Source organism: Diabrotica virgifera, chromosome 6 (assembly GCF_917563875.1).
Source record: "Diabrotica virgifera virgifera chromosome 6, PGI_DIABVI_V3a".
Taxonomy (NCBI): domain Eukaryota; kingdom Metazoa; phylum Arthropoda; class Insecta; order Coleoptera; family Chrysomelidae; genus Diabrotica; species Diabrotica virgifera.
Window position 1 is genome coordinate 229,042,453 of NC_065448.1, and position 23,387 is coordinate 229,065,839.

Genomic DNA, 23,387 nt, shown 5'->3' on the forward strand with positions numbered 1-23,387 from the left:
TTGTCATCTGTCAGCCATCACTTGATCATTTACGTCAAGAAAAAGTAACACTTCATTGCTTCATTCTTCGTTCTGCCTCCATATTTAAAATGTAGAACCTACTGGCAATTTAATTTATATGTTTGTCCCTTGTTCAGTGTGTAGTTAGTTGTTAATTTAAGTTTGCCACCAAAATGATCTATAATAATTAAATGACATTCGAGGATACCTTCTTTTTATTGACGAAGTAAGTCTAGAAACGTTTTTGTATTTTTTATTATATCACCTTCGATTTTTTGTCGAAGTCTGTAACTTTTTTCCTCTTCTACAATGGCGTTTTCTTTACTTATTTCAGATGCCCCTGAGGATGCTCTTCTGAGCGAAAGTATACTTGGGCAAGATTTAATTAAATTCAGTGCTCGATATCTGCCTTTTGACTTTAAAATTAAAATAATAATAACAGAGCATTTATTATAGGTCTGAATCCCGCGTATGAAAAAAAAGTTGATTAATAGCAAGCTGAAAATTTGTTAATAGCTTAAGGGTGTCTAGTCGGATAAACTTTGATATATGGGAACACTATAACAGGGAAAGTTTTAATTGTGGAGCAGGTTAAAAATTTGGAACCGTCAGACCACGAAAACGGCACATTTATTTTTTCCGACAGAACAGACTTAGACTCTCCGAACAGAAATTAAACTCTCATGCAAAAATCAGACTGCTATTTATCACCTCATAATTCCTGTCATTTGACATATTCTACATGTTCCACTCATTAAAACGCCCATTCGGTGATAAATAGCAGTCTGATTTTTGCATGAGAGTTTAATCTCTGTTCGGAGAGTGTAAGTCTGTTCTGTCGGACAAAATACATGTGCCGTTTTCGTGGTCTGACTGTTCCAAATTTTTAACCTGTTCCACAATTAAAACTTAACCTGTTCCAGTGTTCCCATATATCAAAGTTTGTCCGACTAGACACCCTTAAGCTATTAACAAATTTTCAGCTTGCTATTAATCAACTTTTTTTTCATACGCGGGATCCAGACCTATTACTTTTTATTAAAAATTTGTAAGTAAAATATTATTACGCAAGTTTTATTTCTTCGTCAATATTTTCCTGAATCCACGAAACGTAAGGTTCAGTCTTGATAGACAACAGTGCTGATCCCATCACTCCACATGTCAAGGATGTAAAGTCGTAAAGACCTACTACGACTCCATTTTGAAGAGTTGGGGTTCCGGAATTAATAAAACATATATCTTCGCGTCCAGTAAAATCTCCAGTGCATAACAATGTTTGACCAAAGTCAGGAAGTTTGTATTCCAGGGATGGTTCCACTACGGCCATACACACTAAAAGAAAGAAATACTATAATTAATGTAGACCACTTTAATCATACCATAGTTGAATGCTTCAAAGTATCTGCAGGTAACTGCAACAGCAGATGTTCAAGATATACAAAATTTATACAACACGAATCCTTAGCAAAATGGGTTGTCCCTTTTACAACAAGGAGTTCCTAAGGAATTCCTACTGCGAAGTATGGCCTATGAAGGAAACATCGAAACAAATGTTAGAGCTCACCTAAATGGATTTTTGGAGAAGAGCTGCAGGAAGATCAAGAAGAGGACATGTCACTGTGACACTATTTAGTCCGCTCACAGATTGGCCTATTTCTTCCCGAAGCTTCTCGGCGTTACGAGACAATACCATTCCTATCCACAGCGTTCGAGACGACCGCTGCCGAAGTATATATTATAGAACCGAGATTCGAGCACAGGTCAGTCATTCATTCATCGAAGCGCGTCGCGTAATTTAATGTATTCGAATCGAAGATATCAAATGTATTTATTAGTTATCGGAATTATTATGTTTAGTTAATTAAATCATAAATTTGAGTTTGTAAATAAATTAGATGTGTTAGTTGTTGTTATTTGTAATTATTAAAATAAATAAGTGATGTAAATAAAATAATATAAGTAAGTCTTCCTTTATTTAAATTAAACTTAGTGCCTAAAGATACAAATAAATAAAATAGTAGAGTCAACCGCGTAAAAAAAGACAATTACAACACAGTGGTGTCAGAAGTGGGATGCCGCCAATTAGACTGGAGAGTTATCCGAAATATGGTAGAAGAAATTTTTAAAGACACCGAGGTCCGGGTGTTAGTCTGTTGCAATCCGCATAGTTACTGGTGCGGAGCGAAGACCGTCCCCTGCCACTTTTTTACAACTGGGAGTTGTAAAAGAGGGTCCAGTTGCAGATACCAGCATCCAGCTCAAGTCCCGACAAGGTTCCAGGAGGAACCATCTTTTAAGGAGGGGGCAATGTGACACTATTTAGCCCGCTCACAGATTGGCCTATTTCTTCCCGAAGAAATAGGCCAATCTGTGAGCGGACTAAATAGTGTCACATTACAAGGTAGACATGATCACACACTTTATTTATTACAATTTATATTTTATTTATTTTTAAAGGTTCCACACTCTATTTAAACCGAAAATTTACGTTGAATTTATTTATTTCAAGTATCCTCACTTCTGCACCACTGTGATGTAATAGTTCACGAAAACAATTACATCACATCACCAATGAAAGGATACGAGAAATAATTAAGGTAACACATACAATTGTAGCAGATGGATTTCCGCTATAATGTTTTGTAAATAGTATCCGTTAATTTTATATCCTATCCCAAGAAAAATATCTATTTTTCTAATTTATTGTGCGAGTTATATATCATTAAAATTTCTAACCCGCCGCTGAACTGTTTCACAATATTAAATACCCTGTTATATTCTAAGAAGAAATGCGTGTTTTGGAAATAGAGGTAATTTTCCATGCGTTCTTCTTGTAGCGAAGGTTGCGTTTTTGTCATTAGAATATTCTAGTGTGACAGAATTAGAAAGCAGTCATTGGCCTATTCAAATGTCAAGTAAAAATCGTTAGTCATGATTGGCTATGACGAACGAATACCCGAAGTTGGTACGACTTGGTACGACATGGATAGGAAGATTTAGGAAGAAAAACAGTCAGTTCTAAAAGTATGTTTGAAGGTTGAACATCTTTTTGGGTAGAACTCAACAGACTCGCAGAAAAGTCTTTCCTGTCTTTTCCTGTTTTTATGATAATGTTATGGATTTGTTCCTGTTCCCGTAAGAATTCCTGTATTGAAGTACCCCGATGATATGTTATTTGGTATCAACTGTTTCCTGTTTGGTTAAAATTGAATGTCTTCCCACCCCGCCCTTCTTGAATGGAAAATTTTGGTGACGATTGGATTTTGTTTTAAAAATAAAGGTATTAAATAATGTTTATTTTAATTAAATTCCAAGTGGATATAAATTTGGTAAAGGTTTTAAATATTTAAATAGTTTGTTTTCAACATGGTAACTAATGGAAAGTTTTATGTAAAGTAAATAAAATGGCAGTGACTTTTGACAGCCATAAGTCAAATTTTTGTTTAGAGATACACTGCTAAAAATAAGGTTAAGAATTGTAAAATCATATATTTGTTTTATTTATTCATTTCTTGTTTGAGAATAGGTTTATTCTCAAAGTAAAAATAATAAGGTCTAAAGGTTTGAATAAACATTGTAAAATGTACCTATTTTTATTTCTGTAACCTTTTTTTTTGGAAAATTATTAACCAGATGTCTAATACAAACGAAATAAGTTTTAGAGTAGATAAAAAGAAATGGCATAGAAGCCATAGGATGGTAAATAATAGCCCAGTTTAACTCAAACGAGGAATCTAAGATGAATGTCCCTAATTTGGTTCCCATAAGTACGGAATATGTCCAGTAAGTACTCGATATGTGAATTTGAGGATTTTTCAAACGGCGTCCAAATTTCTTTAAATAGTAGGAAAGTCCTCAAGTCTGTGTAAGTATCCTTTGCTTATTATGGTTATGGTAGTTAGTCTTCCTTAAACCCTCTTACCCCCCCTAACGATTCCACGACCTGCCATCGCACAAAAAATGAGCTGCCGTATGCATGAAGCTTTGTGTGTCTGTTCCTTCTACTAGCCGCATTTCGACCCAAAGTATCTATATAGTTAATCTTATCCTTGATCCCATTAGAGCAGACATGTAAAACGCATCACAATAGATGACAAGACGGTTTGGTCACGTACAAATAATGTATGAAGACAGAATCTCAAAACAGTACAAAAAGTCGAAACCGCTAGGCAGAATGAGAAGATGTACGTACACCGAGGAAAAGTTGGTTGGCAGACAGGAATAAACCATGGATGAATAAGCCATGGATGAAAAAGGTCTGCAAGTATATGTGTGCGGACATAGAGAAATGGCGAATGGGTATCGGAAGACGGAGAACGTTGTAAACCTATAGTATAGTTCCGAAGGAGTTATATGGATGTTTGTTCCAATGGTGTAAAATCAGATAGTGTCATAACTAGAGAGCGGAATATAGGCAACACAACATTACCAAAATATGCGCATATATATGCATTACTTTTACTACAAATATGCAGATATTTTTTCTAAATTTGTCTAAATATGCAAATGCATATTAAAAATAATCAAAAATAAAACAATATATTAAATATAAACATTTATGTTTAAAAAATTCAACCTACATTTATGTTTAATACATATTTATTTTTCACATAAAAACAAATGAAATGACACACAAAAACTGATATTATAATTAAAGTCCGTCTTTATAGAAGTAAAAGCGAATTTGTCGAATGAAAACACTCTTTCCAGAAAAATTTCTTTTGTGGGACATGATGCTTTTGTTTGTCAGTTCTTCATTTAAAAAATGAAATGTGAAAATGAATGTAACTTACGATTTTGGAACAGGCCTTGCAAAATACTTTGTCTCCACTTAGCTTTAACTCGGGAAAACACTTTATCCAAGCATTTTTTTGAATGGTAGACATATTTAAATTTAATATATACCAATCACTTCAAAAACACTAAATACGATACAACGTTTACTTTAAACAAATGTTGGCCGGAAACTGACAAAATAAATATTAGACCCTTAAAAGCAGGTAGGTACCTACAACTTGCTACGCTAATAAAATAATATTTTTCTGGGAACACCCATAATTGTTAAATTCAGGTAGTAATGGGAAAGTCCAGATAGATAATAATGAGCGATAGATAGATAAATAACGAGCTCGTTCATATCGAAGTTATAAAATTCCAACTAAGAGAGGAAAATTTTAAACTTTTATGTAATTTATTTTTAAAATATGCAAAATAAATCGTGTTTAGCTTAAATATGCAATGTTGTGTTTGTTGTCTGAAAATATGCAATATATGCATCTATATGCACTTTGCATATATTCCGCTCTCTAGTCATAACTGAAGATGTTCATCTTTTAAGGAATGGTTTGGAATAAGACCATAATACGTACTATAATGGACGCAAACAAAAAGATTAGTAAATAAATGGCTGCTGTGAGAACGTAACATCCTTCGAAGGATATATTATGACCCTTGCATAGATAGCGTGACAAATGAATGGAGATGCAGACACAACGAGTTAGAGTCTCTCTTAGTAAAGAAAAATCTAGTCAGATATATAAAGGATAATAGACCGAGATGGGTAGGACATGTGATACGAAGTAACGATAATCGCCTTATCAATAATGTGCTTTGGAAGAGACCTGATGGGAGAAAACCTGTAAGATGGTCTAGAAAAAAGAGGAGAGGTGCAGTTAGAGAGGAGGATATAGAGAAAATAGGAGTGAGACAGTGGAAAATACTAGCATAGGACCGACCAACATGAGTCAATAGTAAACATGGCAAAAACTCACAGAGGGTTTTAACGCCATTACCATTGATGATGATAATGATGGATGGTTTGGAAGCATACTCACCATCATAATCAACAATACCGGTGTCTACAGTCTCTAAGTTTTCCACACTTATTGGAGTGCCGCGTCCATCTTTATTAATAAACCATCCCAGTTGTGTTACTTTTTCTAATGGTACGTCTGATCCCTGCTTTGGCAGTACACCTGGTTGAACGGAGTCTCCCAAATCTAGAGGTGTTTTTAGTTTCAGTAGACCGATGTTATTTGGGGAATATGGCCTAAAAAAAGATATTAAAAAGTGGTACATTAGACGGTACTGTAGAATAGAGCGAAACTTCACACTAGCTTGACTTTATTTTAGAATTTAAAATAATATTATTGTAGAGATTGTAATACGTCCCTTTCGCTGCAGATGACTTGAAGGCGTCGTTCACTTGACGATATACTAAAGTAAGTTATGTGTCGTCACATCAACACGTCACACTTGAAGGACGTTATCCGTCTATTACATAAAAAACGAATGACGTCTTTCGACGTTATCCGCAGCGAAAGAGATATAACTCTTGGTGGCACTATACACACTTTTGTGATGCTACTTCCGTTACGCTCGCCTCAGCCGTTTAGTGTAGAGAAAAAGCATTAGAGAGCTAGTATACAAAATTTGCTTCAAAAGTGGAACATTTCGTTGTAATCATGACAAATATAACTCTTCGCTATAACTGTTCCCATGCGGTACGATTCATTTTCAATCAAATTAAGTCAAAACATAAATTGAAACGAACGTCGATGTGTATATACATTTTATATACTGTATACTATATACTACACACATCGCCGTACGTTTCACTTTCTGTTTTGACTTAATTTGATTGAAAATGAATCGTACCGCATGGGAAAAGTTATAGCGGATGGACTATAATGATTATAATATTAATTATAAATCCCGATATACATACAGCACTATTTGTAAAGTCGTCAAAAAATGTGGGTTAAGGACGTAGGTATAGGACAGGACATAATAAAAAAATCGGCCCCTACACACTTGCTGCTGAGATCATTGAAAAAAAGCTAATTCGCGATAATAAATCATTGACTGTCAATTTTAGATGTAACTATATACGGTAAGGATTGTTATTTGTAAGCTTTCCTTTTTATTATTCTTTATTTTTAAGTGTGTACTGGACAATTTTGTATGAACGAATAATAATTTTATATGTAATTACGTGGCTAAAGGTTCTAAACCAAGGCCAGAATCAAAACAAAAAAAATATACGGTAAGGAGGCATTATATACAGTTGAGTCCGCGAATGTTTACCCGTGCGTCATCATTTAAAGCGTACGAAATAAGTCGATGATAAGTAGGAAATTGAAATTTACTAAATGCAACAGCAAGTGACAGTAAGTGACTTGCTGTTGCGTTTATAGTTTATAGTCCAGAAAGCCACTGCGCATCCGCTAGGAAAAATATTCTAACTCGGATTTTTGCACAATCTTACTCAAAAAGGACTCCTTTTAAAAAATTTGTATGTTGCCAGGACCAAAAGGTGGTCAAAAATTTTTTAAACGTTTTTTTTTTAAGATGAACTGCCTACGGAGAACAAGCCTACGTTCTTCCCGATGAGGCTCCAATAAGAGCCGAAAATCGCGATTCAAGGGACTGGACTGCGCTCCGTATTCTAATTGAAAAGTAAGATTGTTTTGCCTTCGCATTGCAACTGAATTAAAAATAAAATTCCTCAAAAACTATGTGAAAAACTGAAAATTTGAATGTTGCCAAGGTAAGTAGATATTCTTTAAACATCGATTGATGAGATCCCGAAAAGTTTTTTGCAATACGATATTCAAAACTCCTTTGTTTTTTAATTGCTAATCAAGCGTGCGCGACACTATTTTCCACCGACAGTATGGTGCAAATGAAAGGAATAAATTCGTTATTTCGTAAACCGGCGACTTTAAGGAAAAATCCCGAAACAGGTCAATTTTTATTTTTAAGTTATGATATTGTGGCATATATGGTATACTAGTGACGTCATCCATCTGGACGTGATGACGTAATCGATGATTTTTTAAATAAGAATAGGGGTCGTGTGCTAGCTCATTTGATAGGTTCTTCAATTATCTATTCAGTAATATAAACATTTACATAATTATTTATACAGGGTGTCCAAAAAATTTTTAATAAATTAAATTATTTGACAAAAAAGAAGTAGAAGGACACCCTGTATAAATAATTATGTAAATGTTTACATTACTGAATAGATAATTGAAGAACCTTTCAAATGAGCCACCACACGACCCCTATTCTCATTGAAAAAATCATCCATTACGTCATCACGCCCCGACGGATGACGTCACTAGTATACCATATATGCCACAATATCATAATTTAAAAATAAAAATCGACCTGTTTCGGGATTTTTCCTGAAAGTCGCCGGTTTACGCAATAACGAATTTATTCCTTTCATTTGCACCATACTGTCGGTGGAAAATAGTGTCGCTCACGCTTGATTAGCAATTAAAAAACAAAGGAGTTTTGAATATTGTATTGCAAAAAACTCTTTGGGATTTCATCAATCGATGTTTAAAGAATATCTACCTACCTTGGCGACATTCAAATTTTCAGTTTTTCACATAGTTTTTGAGGGTTAAAATGGCCGATTTCGCAATTTTTCAATTTTTAATCGCTTATTTGTCAAAAACTATCATTTTTAGAGAAAAGTCACTCAAGACCTTTTCTGTTTGGAATGATCCAAAAAACCTAAAAAAACTTTCTTCCATGCAAAAAACATAATTTTAGGAAAAAAAAAGTAAACTTTAAAAAATTTTTGACCACCTTTTGGTCCTGGCAACATGCAAATTTGTTAAAAGGAGTCCTTTTTGAGTAAGATTGTGCAAAAAATCCGAATCAGAAAATTTTTCCTAGCGGATGCGCAGTGGCTTTCTGGACTATTCTTCTTCTTCAGGTGCCATCTCCGCTACGGAGGTTGGCAATCATCATAGCTATTTTAATTTTTGAGGCAGTAGCTCTAAATAGTTGTTTTGAGCTGCATCCAAACCATTCTATGAGGTTCTTCAGCCATGAAATTCGTCTTCTGCCGATGCTTCTTCTGGACTATTAGTAAATTTCAATTTCCGACTTATCATCGACTTATTTCGTATGCTTTAAATGATGACGCACGGGTAAAGATTCGCGGATTCAACTGTATTTAGGGTGATTTTTTGCTGCCAATAATGGTTTGACTAATGTCATGTTGACGTGAAATTTCACAAGTGCTTTTATGGAAATTCTCAGTAGCTACGTCATATTCCTGTGTGTCGAACTTCTTCCTAATACCCAGATCATCATCATCATTTTACTTTCGCTTGTCCACTGCTGAACACAGATCTCCCTCATAATTTTCTATCTGTTTCGGATCTTGTTCCTCTTGCATCTAATTCCTATGACAAAGTTTTAGATCATCAGTCCGTATTGGTGGACGACCTCTGCTTCAGTGGACATTATCTCTTGGTCTCCATTCCTTTGTCGATGTGTTATTTGTTATTCGAGCCAGGTAATCTCTCCTGTTCCATTTCAATATTGCTATTCTCTGTAGGTACTGCATCAGCCACTCGTGATCTTCGTCGTAGCGGGCGGTTTGGGCTTGGGATAGCTTTCTCGCAGTGAAACATAGCATGCTCCATCGCCTTTTGAGACACACGGATCTTTTGCAGTGTTCTCCTTTGAGAGATATAACAAGAGAGAGAGATACCCAGATCATATCTTTTAATCCTTCTATAGAAAAATTCATTTTAAAATTAAAGACAAACAACACAGATCATTTATAGTCTAGGGCGCATCTGTTTTGAGATGGACGTTGAGAGGTGACTCAAATTTTTTTGCAGAAATTGCTTAAAAATAACTCAAATAATAATATTTGAGTTATCCTTCCACTAAAAATGGTCCGGAACATTGTTTAAATAATCAAAATGTCAAAATATGAAGGAAAAATTTGATTTTTTTATTGGTTTTTTGATTATAACTTTAAAACTGTTCATTTCTGATAGAAACTGTACTGACATAAAAGTTGCGTAATTAAATTTCGTACAAAATAAAATTGTTTAAAGATTTAAAAAATAGTCACATTTGTTTCAGAATAGCAATAATTTCGAAAAAAAAACATACAAAAATAAGTATTCGCATTTTACGTTTTTGAACCATTTATGCTACACTTAGGACCTTCATATTTGACCCAGAAAATCTTTATGATACAGTAAAACAATACTGTAGATTTCATTAAGATCGGTTTAACAGATTTTGCAAAATAAATTTTGCAATCCAGCTTTCGCAAAAAAATTCATTTTTTCAAAATGTTACAGGACTGAAAATAAAGCAGATAGCAAGTTGAAATTTTTTTGCTTATAGAAGTGTACTGTACCTTTCATTTGCAATTTGCAAAATTATAGTACATTGTTTACCGGGTAGGAAAAGCTTAACATTCCTCAACGACTGTGAAGATTGCTAAGTCGAGGCGCAAGTCGAGACTTAGTAACACAGAGTCCAGGAATGTGGCTTTTCCTACGAGGTAAACATACTATTTTTCCGCAAATCGTTTAAAATTCGACAGATATTGATTGATTTAAAAAAAACGCGATAATTTTATTCCCAAATAAATGGTGCTTTGAAATTCCTAATAAAATTACTTGGGTTACTATGGAAATGTATTGAGGTTGAATTGTCAAACTTGACGCTTATAAATTTAATTGCTGGTGTTCTCGAAAGTAAAATGATAAGTGATGATGAAATTTCCATTCCTGGGACTCCTCCAGAGCTGGTTGAGGTAGTGAATACTGCTTCATTAGAATTATTGCCAAAGAAATCAAGAGAAAAGTACGAAAATGCATACAGACGTTTTATGGATTATTATTATCTTTTCTATCATTTATGTAGAACACTAACAACTGTACGGAAATATCATTTCCTTACAGTGAGGAAATGACATTTCCTTACAGTAAGGAAGTCCTGACTTTTTCTTCAAGAAATTTTGACAGAAATGTCAAAATTTCCTGGCGATTTGCGGAAAAAATAGATTAATTACCACGGCGTCAGGAAATTTTTTAAATTAACATTAATTTTTGGAGCTACGCGCAGGACAGCGGTGTTCGATTCACACAAGTTGATTTTTACCAAAAATTTTTCGTATCTTTATCTAATATATTATTTTCTTACTCTATATTTTGTTGTATTTTAATATTTTAATTTCACAAACATCAAACTAATTTTATTGTTGTTTGTGAAATATTGTTTAAACAATTGCATATGTTTAAAAATAATAAACTTATAAGTATTCTCTAAGTTAAAACATCTGAACAAAGAAAGTTTTTGCTAAAAAAGTGTTATTTCAAAGGGTAGAGTAGGTGTTTTTATTTTGCAATAAACAAATTTATTTACTTATATCGAAATGTAATAAAAATTAAAATGTATCAATCATTATCAAAGGTCCTGATATTTTTACAGATGCGCCCTGGTCTATTAATAAGGTAACAATATAAGAACTTTGAAAGGGCTAAATATTTTCACAGAATGATCGGGATGTTATTGGCGAAAAGAGAAAAATAAACAAAACTTGTTTTTTACGAAATAAAAGGCAGATATCGAGCATTGAATTTTATTCTTGCAAAAGAATACTTTTCCTCCTAGAGCATCTTCAGGGACATATAAAATTAGTTAAGAAAAAACGCCATTGTAAAGCAAGAAAAAGTTGGAAAACTTTGACAAAAAATCGAAGATAATGTGTATAAAAATTTCAGTAACGTCTTACACTTACTTCGTCAAGAAAAGGAAGGTATCCTCGAATGTGATTTATTCATATAATATTATGATTGGTGGCTACTTAAATTAACATAAAATATCTAATACACTACACTACACAAAGGACAAACAGATAAATTTGAGTGCCGGTATTTCCACATTTTAAAGATGGAGCTACAATGAAGCATTCCTTATTTAACGGAAGTGTTTAAGTGATAATTAACAGATGACAACTGATAAGACTATTGACAAAAAATTTAACTTACTGAGAATAATTGAATTCTGGATGTAGTATAGCTTTTTCGACCTCTCGAATTTGTGCGTCTGGACTGCTTAAGTCTACTACTCCTGCATTTACCTATAAACAGATCCATTTAGAAAAAGTACTTATTTATTGACTTTCCATTTTTCAGTAGTACATACATTTAATGTAGACACTGCTAATGTATATTATAATTTAGCATCTGTTTATCTTTAAAAAAAAATTAAGCTGTTGATAACATTAAGTTAGATAGAATATGGGGTTGGTAGAGCTTTACTATCATCAAAAACAATAAAATAAATAATAATAATAAAAAAGCTGAAGCATCCAAAAGCAATTTTATCGGGGGTAACCAGTGTCATGCGATTTTTGATTTAAAATATAAGAAGCAATCAGAAGAGAATATAAAGCAGACAACAGAAGAAAAATAATTATGTAGTACCCTAAATTTTTGAATAAGGATTAGCAAAGAAAGAAAGGAAGCAAAAAAGGAAGCGAAAGTAGCAGTAGCAAAAACAAAAGCAGAAGGGTATTCAAACCTATACGATCAACTTGATACAAGGAAAGGCGAAGCAAAGATATATAAAATAGCCAAACAGAGAGCAAAGAAAGCAAGAGATTTTAATCAGATTAGATGTATCCGAGATGAAAATAATAAAATACTAATTCACGAAAAGGAAGTCAAAAAGAGGTGGAGAAAGTATTTTGACAGTTTATTAAATAAAGAATTTGACAGACAGAGTGTGGAATTAACGAAGACAGTAACAGCAATGGTTACCAGAATAACAAACGAGGAAGTGGCTCAAGCGCTTCAAAAAATAGAGAAAGGAAAAGCAGTCGGACCAGATGATATTCCTGAGGAAGTATGGAGAGCATTGGGAGAGATAGGAATAAGTTGGCTAGCAGGTCTATTTAATAGAATTATGGAAGTTGGACAAGTGCCAGACGAATGGAGAAACAGTATATTAGTACCTGTCTACAAAAACAAGGGAGACATACAACAATGTACAAACTACAGGGCTATAGCCACATCATGAAAATATGGGAGAGAGTAATTGACAGACGGATGATACGTGAAGAAACCGAAATATCCGATAATCAATTTGGCTTTATGCAGGGCAGATCAACAACAGATGCAATTTTTACTGTAAGGCAACTGATGGAAAAATACAGGAATAAAGAGACCAACGCTCATATGGTATTAATTGATCTTGAGAAAGTATATGATAGAGTTCCTCGAGAGATTCTGTGGTGGGCACTCAATAAGAAAAGAGTCCCTGGTGAATATGTAAAGATTGTGAGAGATATGTATGAGGGAGTAATGACCAGTGTTAGGACAGGTGTGGGAGAGACTGATAAATTTCAGGTGAAAGTAGGACTGCACCAAGGCTCAGTGCTTAGTCCGTATTTATTCTCATTAGTTTTTGACCAGATAACAGCGAAACTACAGGGTAGCGTTTCATGGTGCCTAATGTATGCTGATGATGTAGTGGAAATAGGAAATAGTGAAAGAGACTTAGAACAAAAACTAGAACAGTGGAGACAAGCTCTGGAGGAAAAGGTTTAAAATTTAGTAGGACAAAAACAGAGTATTTGGAATGTTCATTTAAAGATGGAGTTACTACAAATAAAATGGTATCTTTGGATGGTGAAATTATTGTGAAAAGCAATAGTTTTATGTACCTAGGATCGGTATTACAGATTAATGGAGAAATAGATGGAGATACATGCAGTAGAATTAGGGCTGGATGGATGAAGTGGAAAGAAGCGAGTGGTGTGTTGTGTGACAGAAAAATTCCAATTAAGCTGAAGGGAAAATTCTATAAAACAGCCATAAGACCGGCTGTGATGTACGGAACTGAATGTTGGGCAGTGAAAAGGAAAGGGAAGCAACGAATGCATGTGGCGGAAATGAGAATGCTTGGATGGATGAGTGGAGTGACAAAGAACGATAAAATTAGAAATGAGTATATTAGGGGAAGTCTATGTGTGGCACCAATAATTTATGCCAAAATGAGAGAGCATAGGTTAAGATGGTTTGGTCATGTTCAACGTCGAGACGTTAATCACCCAATACGAAGAAAAGCTTATGTTCAGATTCCTGGAAGGAGTAGGAGAGGAAGACCAAAGAAGACCTAGGGGGAAACGATAAGGCAGGACATGGTGGTAAAGGGGATTTACATTGATATGATCCAAGATAGAATTGTGTGGAGAAATTCAATTAGGGAAGCCGACCTTGCATAGGGATAAGGCAAAAATAATGATGATGATACTACAATCACAATAAAGATGCACGAGAAATAAACAATCCAAGAGACGTTGAAAGACCAGTTCTAACATATGGTTGAGAAACTTGGTCACTTACATATTAATGACCAAAAACTGCTCAAAGGTTTTGAGCGTACAATCCTAAGAAGAATGTAATGGAGGGCTAAAAAAACAAGGTTTGTGGCGTAGGCGTTACAACTTTGGGTTGTACAGAAGTTTTAGAAAACCTGGCGTTTTAAAATTCATTAAGGTAACACGCCTTAGATGAATAGGGCATGCAATCAGGGGAGAGCATGAATATTGGAATTGGAGCATGGAGAAGAATTACCAGAGACAGAGGCGAATGGAGGATTGTTCTGAAGAAGGCTTTGGCTTATAAAGAGCTGTAACGCCACTGATGATAATGATGATACATTGTAAACCCCAAATCATGATTTAAAAATTTTAGACATTGTGAGTCATGATTCGGGACTAGCGTTACCAGGTGTCACGATTTGCGCGGGACGTCCCGATTTTCAGGGGTCTGGGGACGCGTACCGATTTGTACCTGATCGGGACACTAAATGTCCCGATTTTCACCCACGAAAACCAATTTCAGGAGGACTTGCAGTGAATTTTATAACTATGTTATAAAAACAAAGCACTCCTATAAAAGCGGCAAAATCGAATTAAAAAATATAATTTTAATAAAAGATAAATAATTTACTTAATCTACTATTTTTTTTTTTGTAATTTCGTCTGATTATTATTATTATGTACGATTAAATACAGATTATAGAAACACCTTGTAGTCCAGTAAATGAACGGAAAATACGGCGATACCGTGTAATTTTCAGAATCAACTCCGAATTGCATAAAAATTTGGACGGCTTGTGCCATTGGTTGCTTTTACTCGGGGGGCGACATTCACCCCTAGTTGGGGGGTGAAAAACCGCGCTTTTATAATAAGTCCGGAGATGGATAAATTGACTAATTCTAAGCTATTTTAGTTCTATAAAATTTTAACTTGGTTAATACTTTTCGAGTTATTTACGATAGAAAATGTTTATTTTTCGACAAAAAAATCACGTTTTCAGACGATTTTCAAAAAGTAAGTATTTGATAGAAAAAATATTTTTAGCAAAAATGTAGCATAATATAAAAAAATAAAAAAAATTGTGAACTCGTAAAGTCTATAGACCCAGGAAAAGCAGTAGCTCACGAAAAATACGTTCTTATTCTTCAAATTCCAAATCAAATATTTCAATGTCAAATAACCAAGAAATGAAGCGCTTTTCGGGAAAAACCAATTAAAACTTTTTTAATAAAGCTTTATTTTTATGTTTTAAAAAAGTTTGTAACATCAAAACCAAGCGATGAGCTCAGCTCAAAATCAAGTTCAAAATCAAGTTGACTCCTTTTTTTTGGTAAAAAAAATCGTGAAAATCTCCCACTACTTAGCATCCCAAATTATATTAATCGTTATTGCTTTACAAACAATTTACTTTACAGTTATGTATTTTTTTACATGACTGAAAGGGCCTGAACTAATCACTAATCACGAGTGTATGCAAAATATGAACATGAACAGCCATATTTTAACCAATTTTTCTTAAAACGAAATGAAGTTATCATATTTATAAAAGCAAAACCTACCTACTTTTTACTCCTTGAGATTTTTAGTATCACTAATAATTTTTAAGATATTTTGAAAAAATGGCATTTTTCAATATTTTAGGAAATTCTTTTTTTACTCTAAAACCAATTTTTTTCAAAACTAAGCACTCCCAACCGGTAAACCTTACAGATCGTATAAATAATACACATATAAAGTAAACGGTAAAGCGGTAACGATTAATTTTATTTACGGTGCTGAATAGGAGGAGATTTTTACGATTTTTTTTACCAAAAAAAAAGGGGCCAACTTTATTTTGAGCGTAACTCGCTTAGTTTTAATGCTAAAGACTTTTATATAAAACAAAATTAAAGATTTTTGTTAATAGGTTTTGCCCGAAAATTGCTTAATTTTTTGGTTATTTCAAATTGAAAAATTCGATTTCGAATTTGACGAATAAGAACGTATTTTTGATGAGGTGCAACTTTGCTTTTACTGGTTTAATAGACTTTCTGAACATACAATTTTTTTGCTTTTTTAAAAGCTACATTTTTGCTAAGACTAAGAATATTTGTTTCGATAAAATTACCCGAAAAGTATTGACTTAGTTTAAAAATTATATAAAACAAAAGTTTTTTAGATTTAGTCAGTTGATCCATTTTGGGACTTACTTTAAACGCGTGTTTTTTTACCCCCGAGAAGGGGTAACTGTAAAACCAGCTTTTCATGCAATTCTAAGTTGACTCTGAAAATTCCACTCCAAAACGGTCATTTACTGGCTATTGTTGTTTATTTGTCCCGATCTGCAACCCTAAATCCCGATTTGTTTTTGTTTATGTACCGATTAAAAACAAATCGGACCTGGCAACACTATTCGGGACTGCTCCTCGTAACATTCAACGTGTCTTGGTTTGTTTAATTTTAGTGCATCTTTATTGTAATTTTAGTATAGTAACCAATACATCTAAAAGCAACTAAATAGAGAGATCAAAAATATTTACTAATATTTATTTAAATGCCAATGGCCATTAGTGGTCGAGTACTAAGGTAAAATATTATACTCTTTATATTCTTCTCACCCTATTACTTTCTCACCTTTACTCCTTTGTCGGTAACTTACCCTCACATTTCCACGATATATACAGCTACTAAGTGTTAGAATCCAACTCTTGGAAAGAACCACTCCACCGCATTGTGGAAAGCATGGCACTGGTTTTTGGCATGTTTCAAGTGCTACCAAAAATGGATATTCATTTTGATCAGCGTCTCGACCCAAGACTGGTGAAAATGCTAAAGAGTTACAGAATATTAAATATTAAAATAGTTATAATAGCAACCAAAATAATAAGGAATGAGACATGCGCATTTGTAAGGAGAATTAAAATGAGCACTGGAAACGATTCCAAAAGAACTAGAAGTACAAGACCAGTAAATATGTACGCATCGAAAACAAAACCCAATATAGCCAAAATAGAGAGAATGCTGAAAACAACAGAGATAAGAATACTCAGAAGAATTACAGTAAACAGGGTCGCAGACTGAATAAGAAGTGACGAGATCAGAACAAAATGTAATGTACACAGTAGGAAGGAGAGGACACTAAATAGAAAAAAGAATGGGGCAATATTACCAGAATGATATTATCATATGGAAGACCCAAGATTCATTCAAATAGCAATGGGTAAATCACCACGTGTTAGTACAAGTATCGGCCAACAGCGCAAGAAATGAAGTGACATTCCATAAAGGCAACAATCTGCCAATGATCAAGCAAAGGAAGAAGAAGAAGAAATTAGCAATTACTTAGATAACATAGGCAGAACCAAATATATAAGAAAATAGATTTTTTTGTTTTCCAATTATATTATAACTATGACGCACAATTTAAACCATCAAAATATCATAGTATGGTATACTTAGACCCAAACCCAGACATCCAAAGTGAAAGTTATCCTTCAACACCAAATTGTTCTATATGGTCCACATAATGTTCAGAAAAAAGTCACACCATTTTGAGCGTCGGGTTTGGGGGGGAGAGGGGGGAGAAATCTTTAAATTCGTAGTTTTTTAAGTTTTTCATCAATATTTCTAAAACTAAGCGGTTTAGCATGAACAACCCTCTACACAAAATTGCTCTACATTAAATTTGAAATAAAAAAGGCCCGATGCATAACCCTTCTAAAATGAACGGTTCCAAAGTTACGGAGGTAGTATAGTATAATTGGTCCAAAAAAGGCCTAACCCAGACATCCAAAGGAAAAGTTTTCCTTCAACACCAAATTGTTCTATATGGTCCACATATTGTTCAGTAAAAAGTTACACCATTTTGAGCGTCCGGTTTGGGGGGGAGATGGGGGAGAAATCGGTAAATTAGTAGTTTTTTTACGTTTTTCGTCAATATCTCTAAAACTATGCTTTAGCGTAAGGAATATTCTATATAAAAATGTTTTACATAAAATTTAAAACAAAAAAGGTTCGATACATAATTGTTATAAAATCAACAGTTCCAGAGTTACGGAGGTCGAAAAGTGGAGGTTTTCGATACTTTTTATATATACCGATTTCTCCCCCTCTCCCCCCCAAACCCGACGCTCAAAATTGTGTAACTTTTTTCTGAACATTATGTGGACCATATAGAACAATTTGGTGTTGGAGGATAACTTTCACTTTGGATGTCTGGGTTATTGGTATAGTTGTATCATAAATATTGCCCAAAAAATATAAAAAGTATCGAAAACCTCGACTTTTCACCCTCCGTAAATCTGGAACCGTTGATTTTATAACAATTATGTATAGAACATTTTTTGTTTTAAATTCCATGTAGAACATTTTTGTATATAACATTGTTTACGCTAAAGCATAGTTTTAGAAATATTGCCGAAAAACCTAAAAAAACTACTAATTTACCGGCTTCTCTCCCATCTCCCTCCCAAACCGGACGCTCAAAATGGTGTAACTTTTTATTGAACAATATGTGGACCATATAGAACATTTTGGTGCTGGAGGAAAACTGTTACTTTGGATGTTTGGGTTATGCCTTTTTTTGGACCAGTTATACTATACTACCTCCATAACTTTGGAACCATTCATTTTAGAAACATTATGCATAAGACCTTTTTTATTTCAAATTTAATGTAGAACAATTTTGTATAGAAGGTTGTCCATGCTAAACCGCATAGTTTTAGAAATATTGGTGAAAAACTTAAAAAACTAAGAATTTACGAATTTACCGATTTCTACCCCTCTCCCCCCAAACCCGGCGCTTAAAATGGTGTGACTTTTTTCTGGACATTGTGTGGACCATATAGAATAATTTGGTGTTGAAGGATAACTTTCACTTTGGATGTCTGGGTTATGCCATCTTTTGGATCAACTATACTATACTATCATAGATTATTTGTTATTTTATATATGTAAGTTAAAAATATACAATTAAAAAACTTCGGTATGAGATTTATAAAATCCAAAAGATATACTCTAGGTTTCATACCTATTAAAATAATTATTTTAAGGCTTAAAATTCGTATCCCTATTTAAAATTAAAATTTATATTATAGTTTTATATTATAATAATTATCCTTTTGTTGTTTAGAGATTACTAGAATGTCATAACTGGCTGTATGGCGCTACCTATGCCAATATATTAAAAAAATATTGTCCCTAAATATTATTCTCAACTCACCCAAAATTGGCAGAACTAAACAAAAAAATATGAAGGCAATCATATTGTAAGGTGGAAAAGTACAAAACCAATACTTTGCAGTTTAAGATATTTTTTATACAAAGATTAAATAATCTAAAGTGGCTCTTTTATTATTAGATAAGATTTTGTAAGTACCTCACCAAAAGTACAATTTTAAATAACTGAAAGATACGTTATACTTAAATTGAATTTAAAAAATATACAATGTTATAGGAAAATATAAAAAAATCGTAGGAACATACTACTACCTCCCGACGACGATGAAAAATTGACAATAAAGTCCTCCTCATAACAATTATGAATTATGAGCATATAACTTTTATCATAATCATTATATTATATTGCATCCTGAACTTGTTTTTGATTTTAATTGGTTCTTGAGAGTCGAAGCAGTCTATTTTTTATCATCATAATTTATCCTTTATCGTGTATTAAAAAAACTATTAGATGATAATAACTAGGGAGCGGATTTATATGCGATCAATTTTGGTGAAATATGCGCATAATATATGCAGTAAAAAATTACGAAATATGCGCAAGATATGCACAAAAATTAAAAAAATGCGCATTTCGAGCAACCACAAATTTTCTGTTCTATTCTATTCTAGGGGGTTCTTTTATAGGGGGGTGGGCAGCAATCTTATTTATTATCTTTCAAATAAAATCATTATTTTTTATATATGCAATTTATTCACATTTTTTACAAAAACTGATTCCAATAGTTACCTATTTAAAATAAAACAACAATATCACTATACATAGGTATCTTCGATTATAATTCACTACAATGTGTTTTTCCAAATTTTTTACGAGGAAACATTTTCTTTGATCAGATAAAATATTTTTAAAACTTGAAAAAATCCTTTCAACATCAACAGAAGTAATTGGGGTGTATTTAAAATAACTTGTTAAAGCCGAAAATTCTGCACCAAATCAATTTCAAAATTTCCATTAAAAATTTCGCATATGTCCTCCAAAGTTTTAAAGCCGTTTAAAGACGGGATCTGATCTAAAGCATGAATATTTCAATTTCCATTAGAAAATCGTAAAACTATGGTTAAAGGTGTAAATTCTCTTAACAATAGAATAGGGGATTTAAAGAATCACCAGAGTTATAGGTACCTACTAAATATAATAAAAGTAAATAAAATTCGGATTTCCCGGTAAACCATCCTTCATCATTTTAACATCCTACAATCATGTTATAACAGCAGCACTATAAATACTTTGTGTAAAGATCGGGTATTTTCTAAGAAAAAATGAAAAGGCACTGAAGCAGCCGTCTCTCTTCAGGTAGTTCTCGAATTAACCTTCCGATGACCAACCTTTTTTGTTACACGGATGACCAGTGTACAAGTTTTGTTACAGGTCAAAAATGACCATTAACAAAAAAATAAAGTTTTTTTTTAATTTTTAATTTTTTTTTGGCATGGACTTTATGTCATTCAGCCAGTCACAACATGAGTATGAGGATATCTAGAATGATATTAAAGTCAAATAGAAAAATAATGAGTTAAAAATTAAAAATACTTTTGAATTTATTAAAGAAAAACATACGCTGGGGTCACAATTTCCCCCGCTTGGTATCCGAAGATACGACAGCCTGTGCGGGGAAATATTTTGTGTCGAATTAAAAAATAAATTTTTTTTTGGACTTAAATGTTTTTAAATAGGCACAAAATATGCATTTTTCTTAAAAAATATGCAAAATTTAGTAAAGTTCTCAAATATGCGAAATATGCATGCAATATGCATTTAGCATAAAATCCGCTCCCTAATAATAACAATATACAGAGAGGGGCTAAATTATGGAATAAATTAATTTTATCTAAAATGGACCACTTTGGAGAAAAATCGCGAAACAGGTCGATTTTTATTTTTAAATTACAATTTTTTTGCATATATTTCATACTAGTGACGTCATCCATCTGGGCGTGATGACGTAATCAATGATTTTTTTAAATAGGAATAGGGGTCGTGTGGCACCTCATTTGAAACGGTCTTCAATTCTCTATTCAGTAATATAAATAATAATATCATTATTTATAGAGGGTGACCAAAAAAATAATTTTTGAATTAAATTAATTGACGCAAAAAGAAGAATGTATGTAATTTATTTAACTAAAAATACATTGTATTGCTGTCAGTAAATAGAAAAAATGCTTATTTCACAAATAAACATTTCTTTTCGCTTAAATTAAATCACAAACAGCCTCCCACCTACCACTTGGCAGTTTGAACATTTAATTTAAGCGAAAAGCAATGCTTATTTGCCAAATAAACATTATTTCCTATTTTCTGAAAGTGATATAATGTATTTTGAGTTAAATAAATTGCATACATTCTTCTTTTTTCGTCAATTAATTTAATTTAAAAATTTATTTTTTGGCCACCCTGTATAAATAATGATATTAATGTTTATATTATTGAATAGAGAATTGAACACCCTTTCAAATGAGGTGCCGCACGGCACCTATTCTCATTTAAAAAAAATCATCGATTACGTCATCACGCCCAGATGAATGACGTCACTAGTATGAAATATCTGCCAAAAAATTGTAATTTAAAAATCAAAATCGACCTGTTTCGGGATTTTTCTCCAAAGTCGTCCATTTTAGAGAAAATTAATTTATTCCATAATTTAGCCCTTCTCTGTAGAGTAAAGAATAGAGCATTAACCCTTAAAATCCTGAATTAATTTATTTAGAAATTTTTTTTTATTTTTGTGTATTCAGCAGTAGGTTTTAAAACAAAAAACATACATTTTTTTCCTTAATTATTTTTGATTTTTTAGAAAAGTGCCGTCGTCTAAAGTTTCAACGACACCAATCATCTCCAGCACTTCTTGAAGGGAAAACCCTTTTCTGAAAAAACTGATACGTTACAATTCCAAAAGTTCCGATTCTTGCTTCCATATGTTCCTAGCGTTACATATATATCACACCAAAACTTAAAGGCATTTTTTACAGAACCAGGATAAAATTTCTAAAAATTTATATGTATTATCAAGAAAAGACATTAATTTATTCTCAATTGAAAACACTTTAAACAAAAGACATACTGCGACCAAGCTACGTGCGATCGCTGGCGTTTCAGCAGTACATGAGTTGAATTTTATCACTGCACACTCAAGCTCAGCCGTGGAGTGCAAGCTGCTTGCAAGTGACTTGCAAGCCGCGGGGACCTAGTGCACGCCGCTTGAAAATAAGTCAGGCGGTTTGGCAGCCTGTGATGGGCAATCATTCAGTACACGTTGACTGTGCGCTTGATTTCAATGTATTGACCCCGAAAAACCACTCAAATGTGTGTTGATGAGAAACTTGGCTTGAAAGCAAGCAGCTTGGTCGCAGCTGGAAAACAGGCAAATACGCATCGAGCCTAGATTAATTTTCAGCTTGCCACAAAGGATTAGTACGTGGATTGCAAACATAAGAATCAAAAATTATGGTGCAACGTGAGACTCTAACAACGGCCCTATTCATAAGCTGAGCTGGGCTAAGCTGGAGCTGCAAGCAGGCATTAGTTACTTAATGAATTAAAAAAATTACAAAAAAATAATTATTTACCTCATCATCATCATCCAGCCTTCTGCATCCGAAGTTGAACATAGGGCTCCCCTAATTTCTTCCAGTTTGGTCGATCTTGGGCTTTCTGCAACCAATTTCCAGCAATCCATTTTGGCCAATGACTTTTGGATTTTCGCTTGGTGCCAGGTTTGTTACGTATTGTGTTTTTCCAAAATTTATGTTTAAACCAACTTTTTTACAGGTGGCATCTAACTCAGTAAGCATAGTTCTAATCTCTTTTAAGTTGTCTGTTATAAGAACTACGTCGTCTGCGAATCGTAGGTGGGAGAGCCTTTCACCGTCGATATTTATTCCTTTGGCGTCCCACTCCAATTGTTTGAAAGCATGTTCAAGTACTGTCGTAAAGAGTTTTGGAGATAACGTGTCTCCCTGTCTAATTCCTCTTTTGATTTTTATAGATTTGGTATCTTTGTG

General features: G+C 33.4%; 1 protein-coding gene across 1 annotated transcript; it reads right to left on the bottom strand.

Moving 5' to 3' along the window:
- Positions 1-436: 436 nt before the first annotated feature.
- LOC126886776 (prostatic glandular kallikrein-6-like) lies at positions 437-19,510 on the bottom strand. Its single transcript, XM_050653804.1, has 5 exons — positions 19,366-19,510; positions 16,804-16,973; positions 11,826-11,917; positions 5,835-6,049; positions 437-1,332 (listed from the first exon to the last, which is right to left on the bottom strand). Exons 1-5 carry the CDS (start codon positions 19,406-19,408, stop codon positions 1,064-1,066), a joined length of 789 nt encoding a protein of 262 aa, XP_050509761.1. The 5' UTR covers positions 19,409-19,510; the 3' UTR covers positions 437-1,063.
- Positions 19,511-23,387: the final 3,877 nt, after the last annotated feature.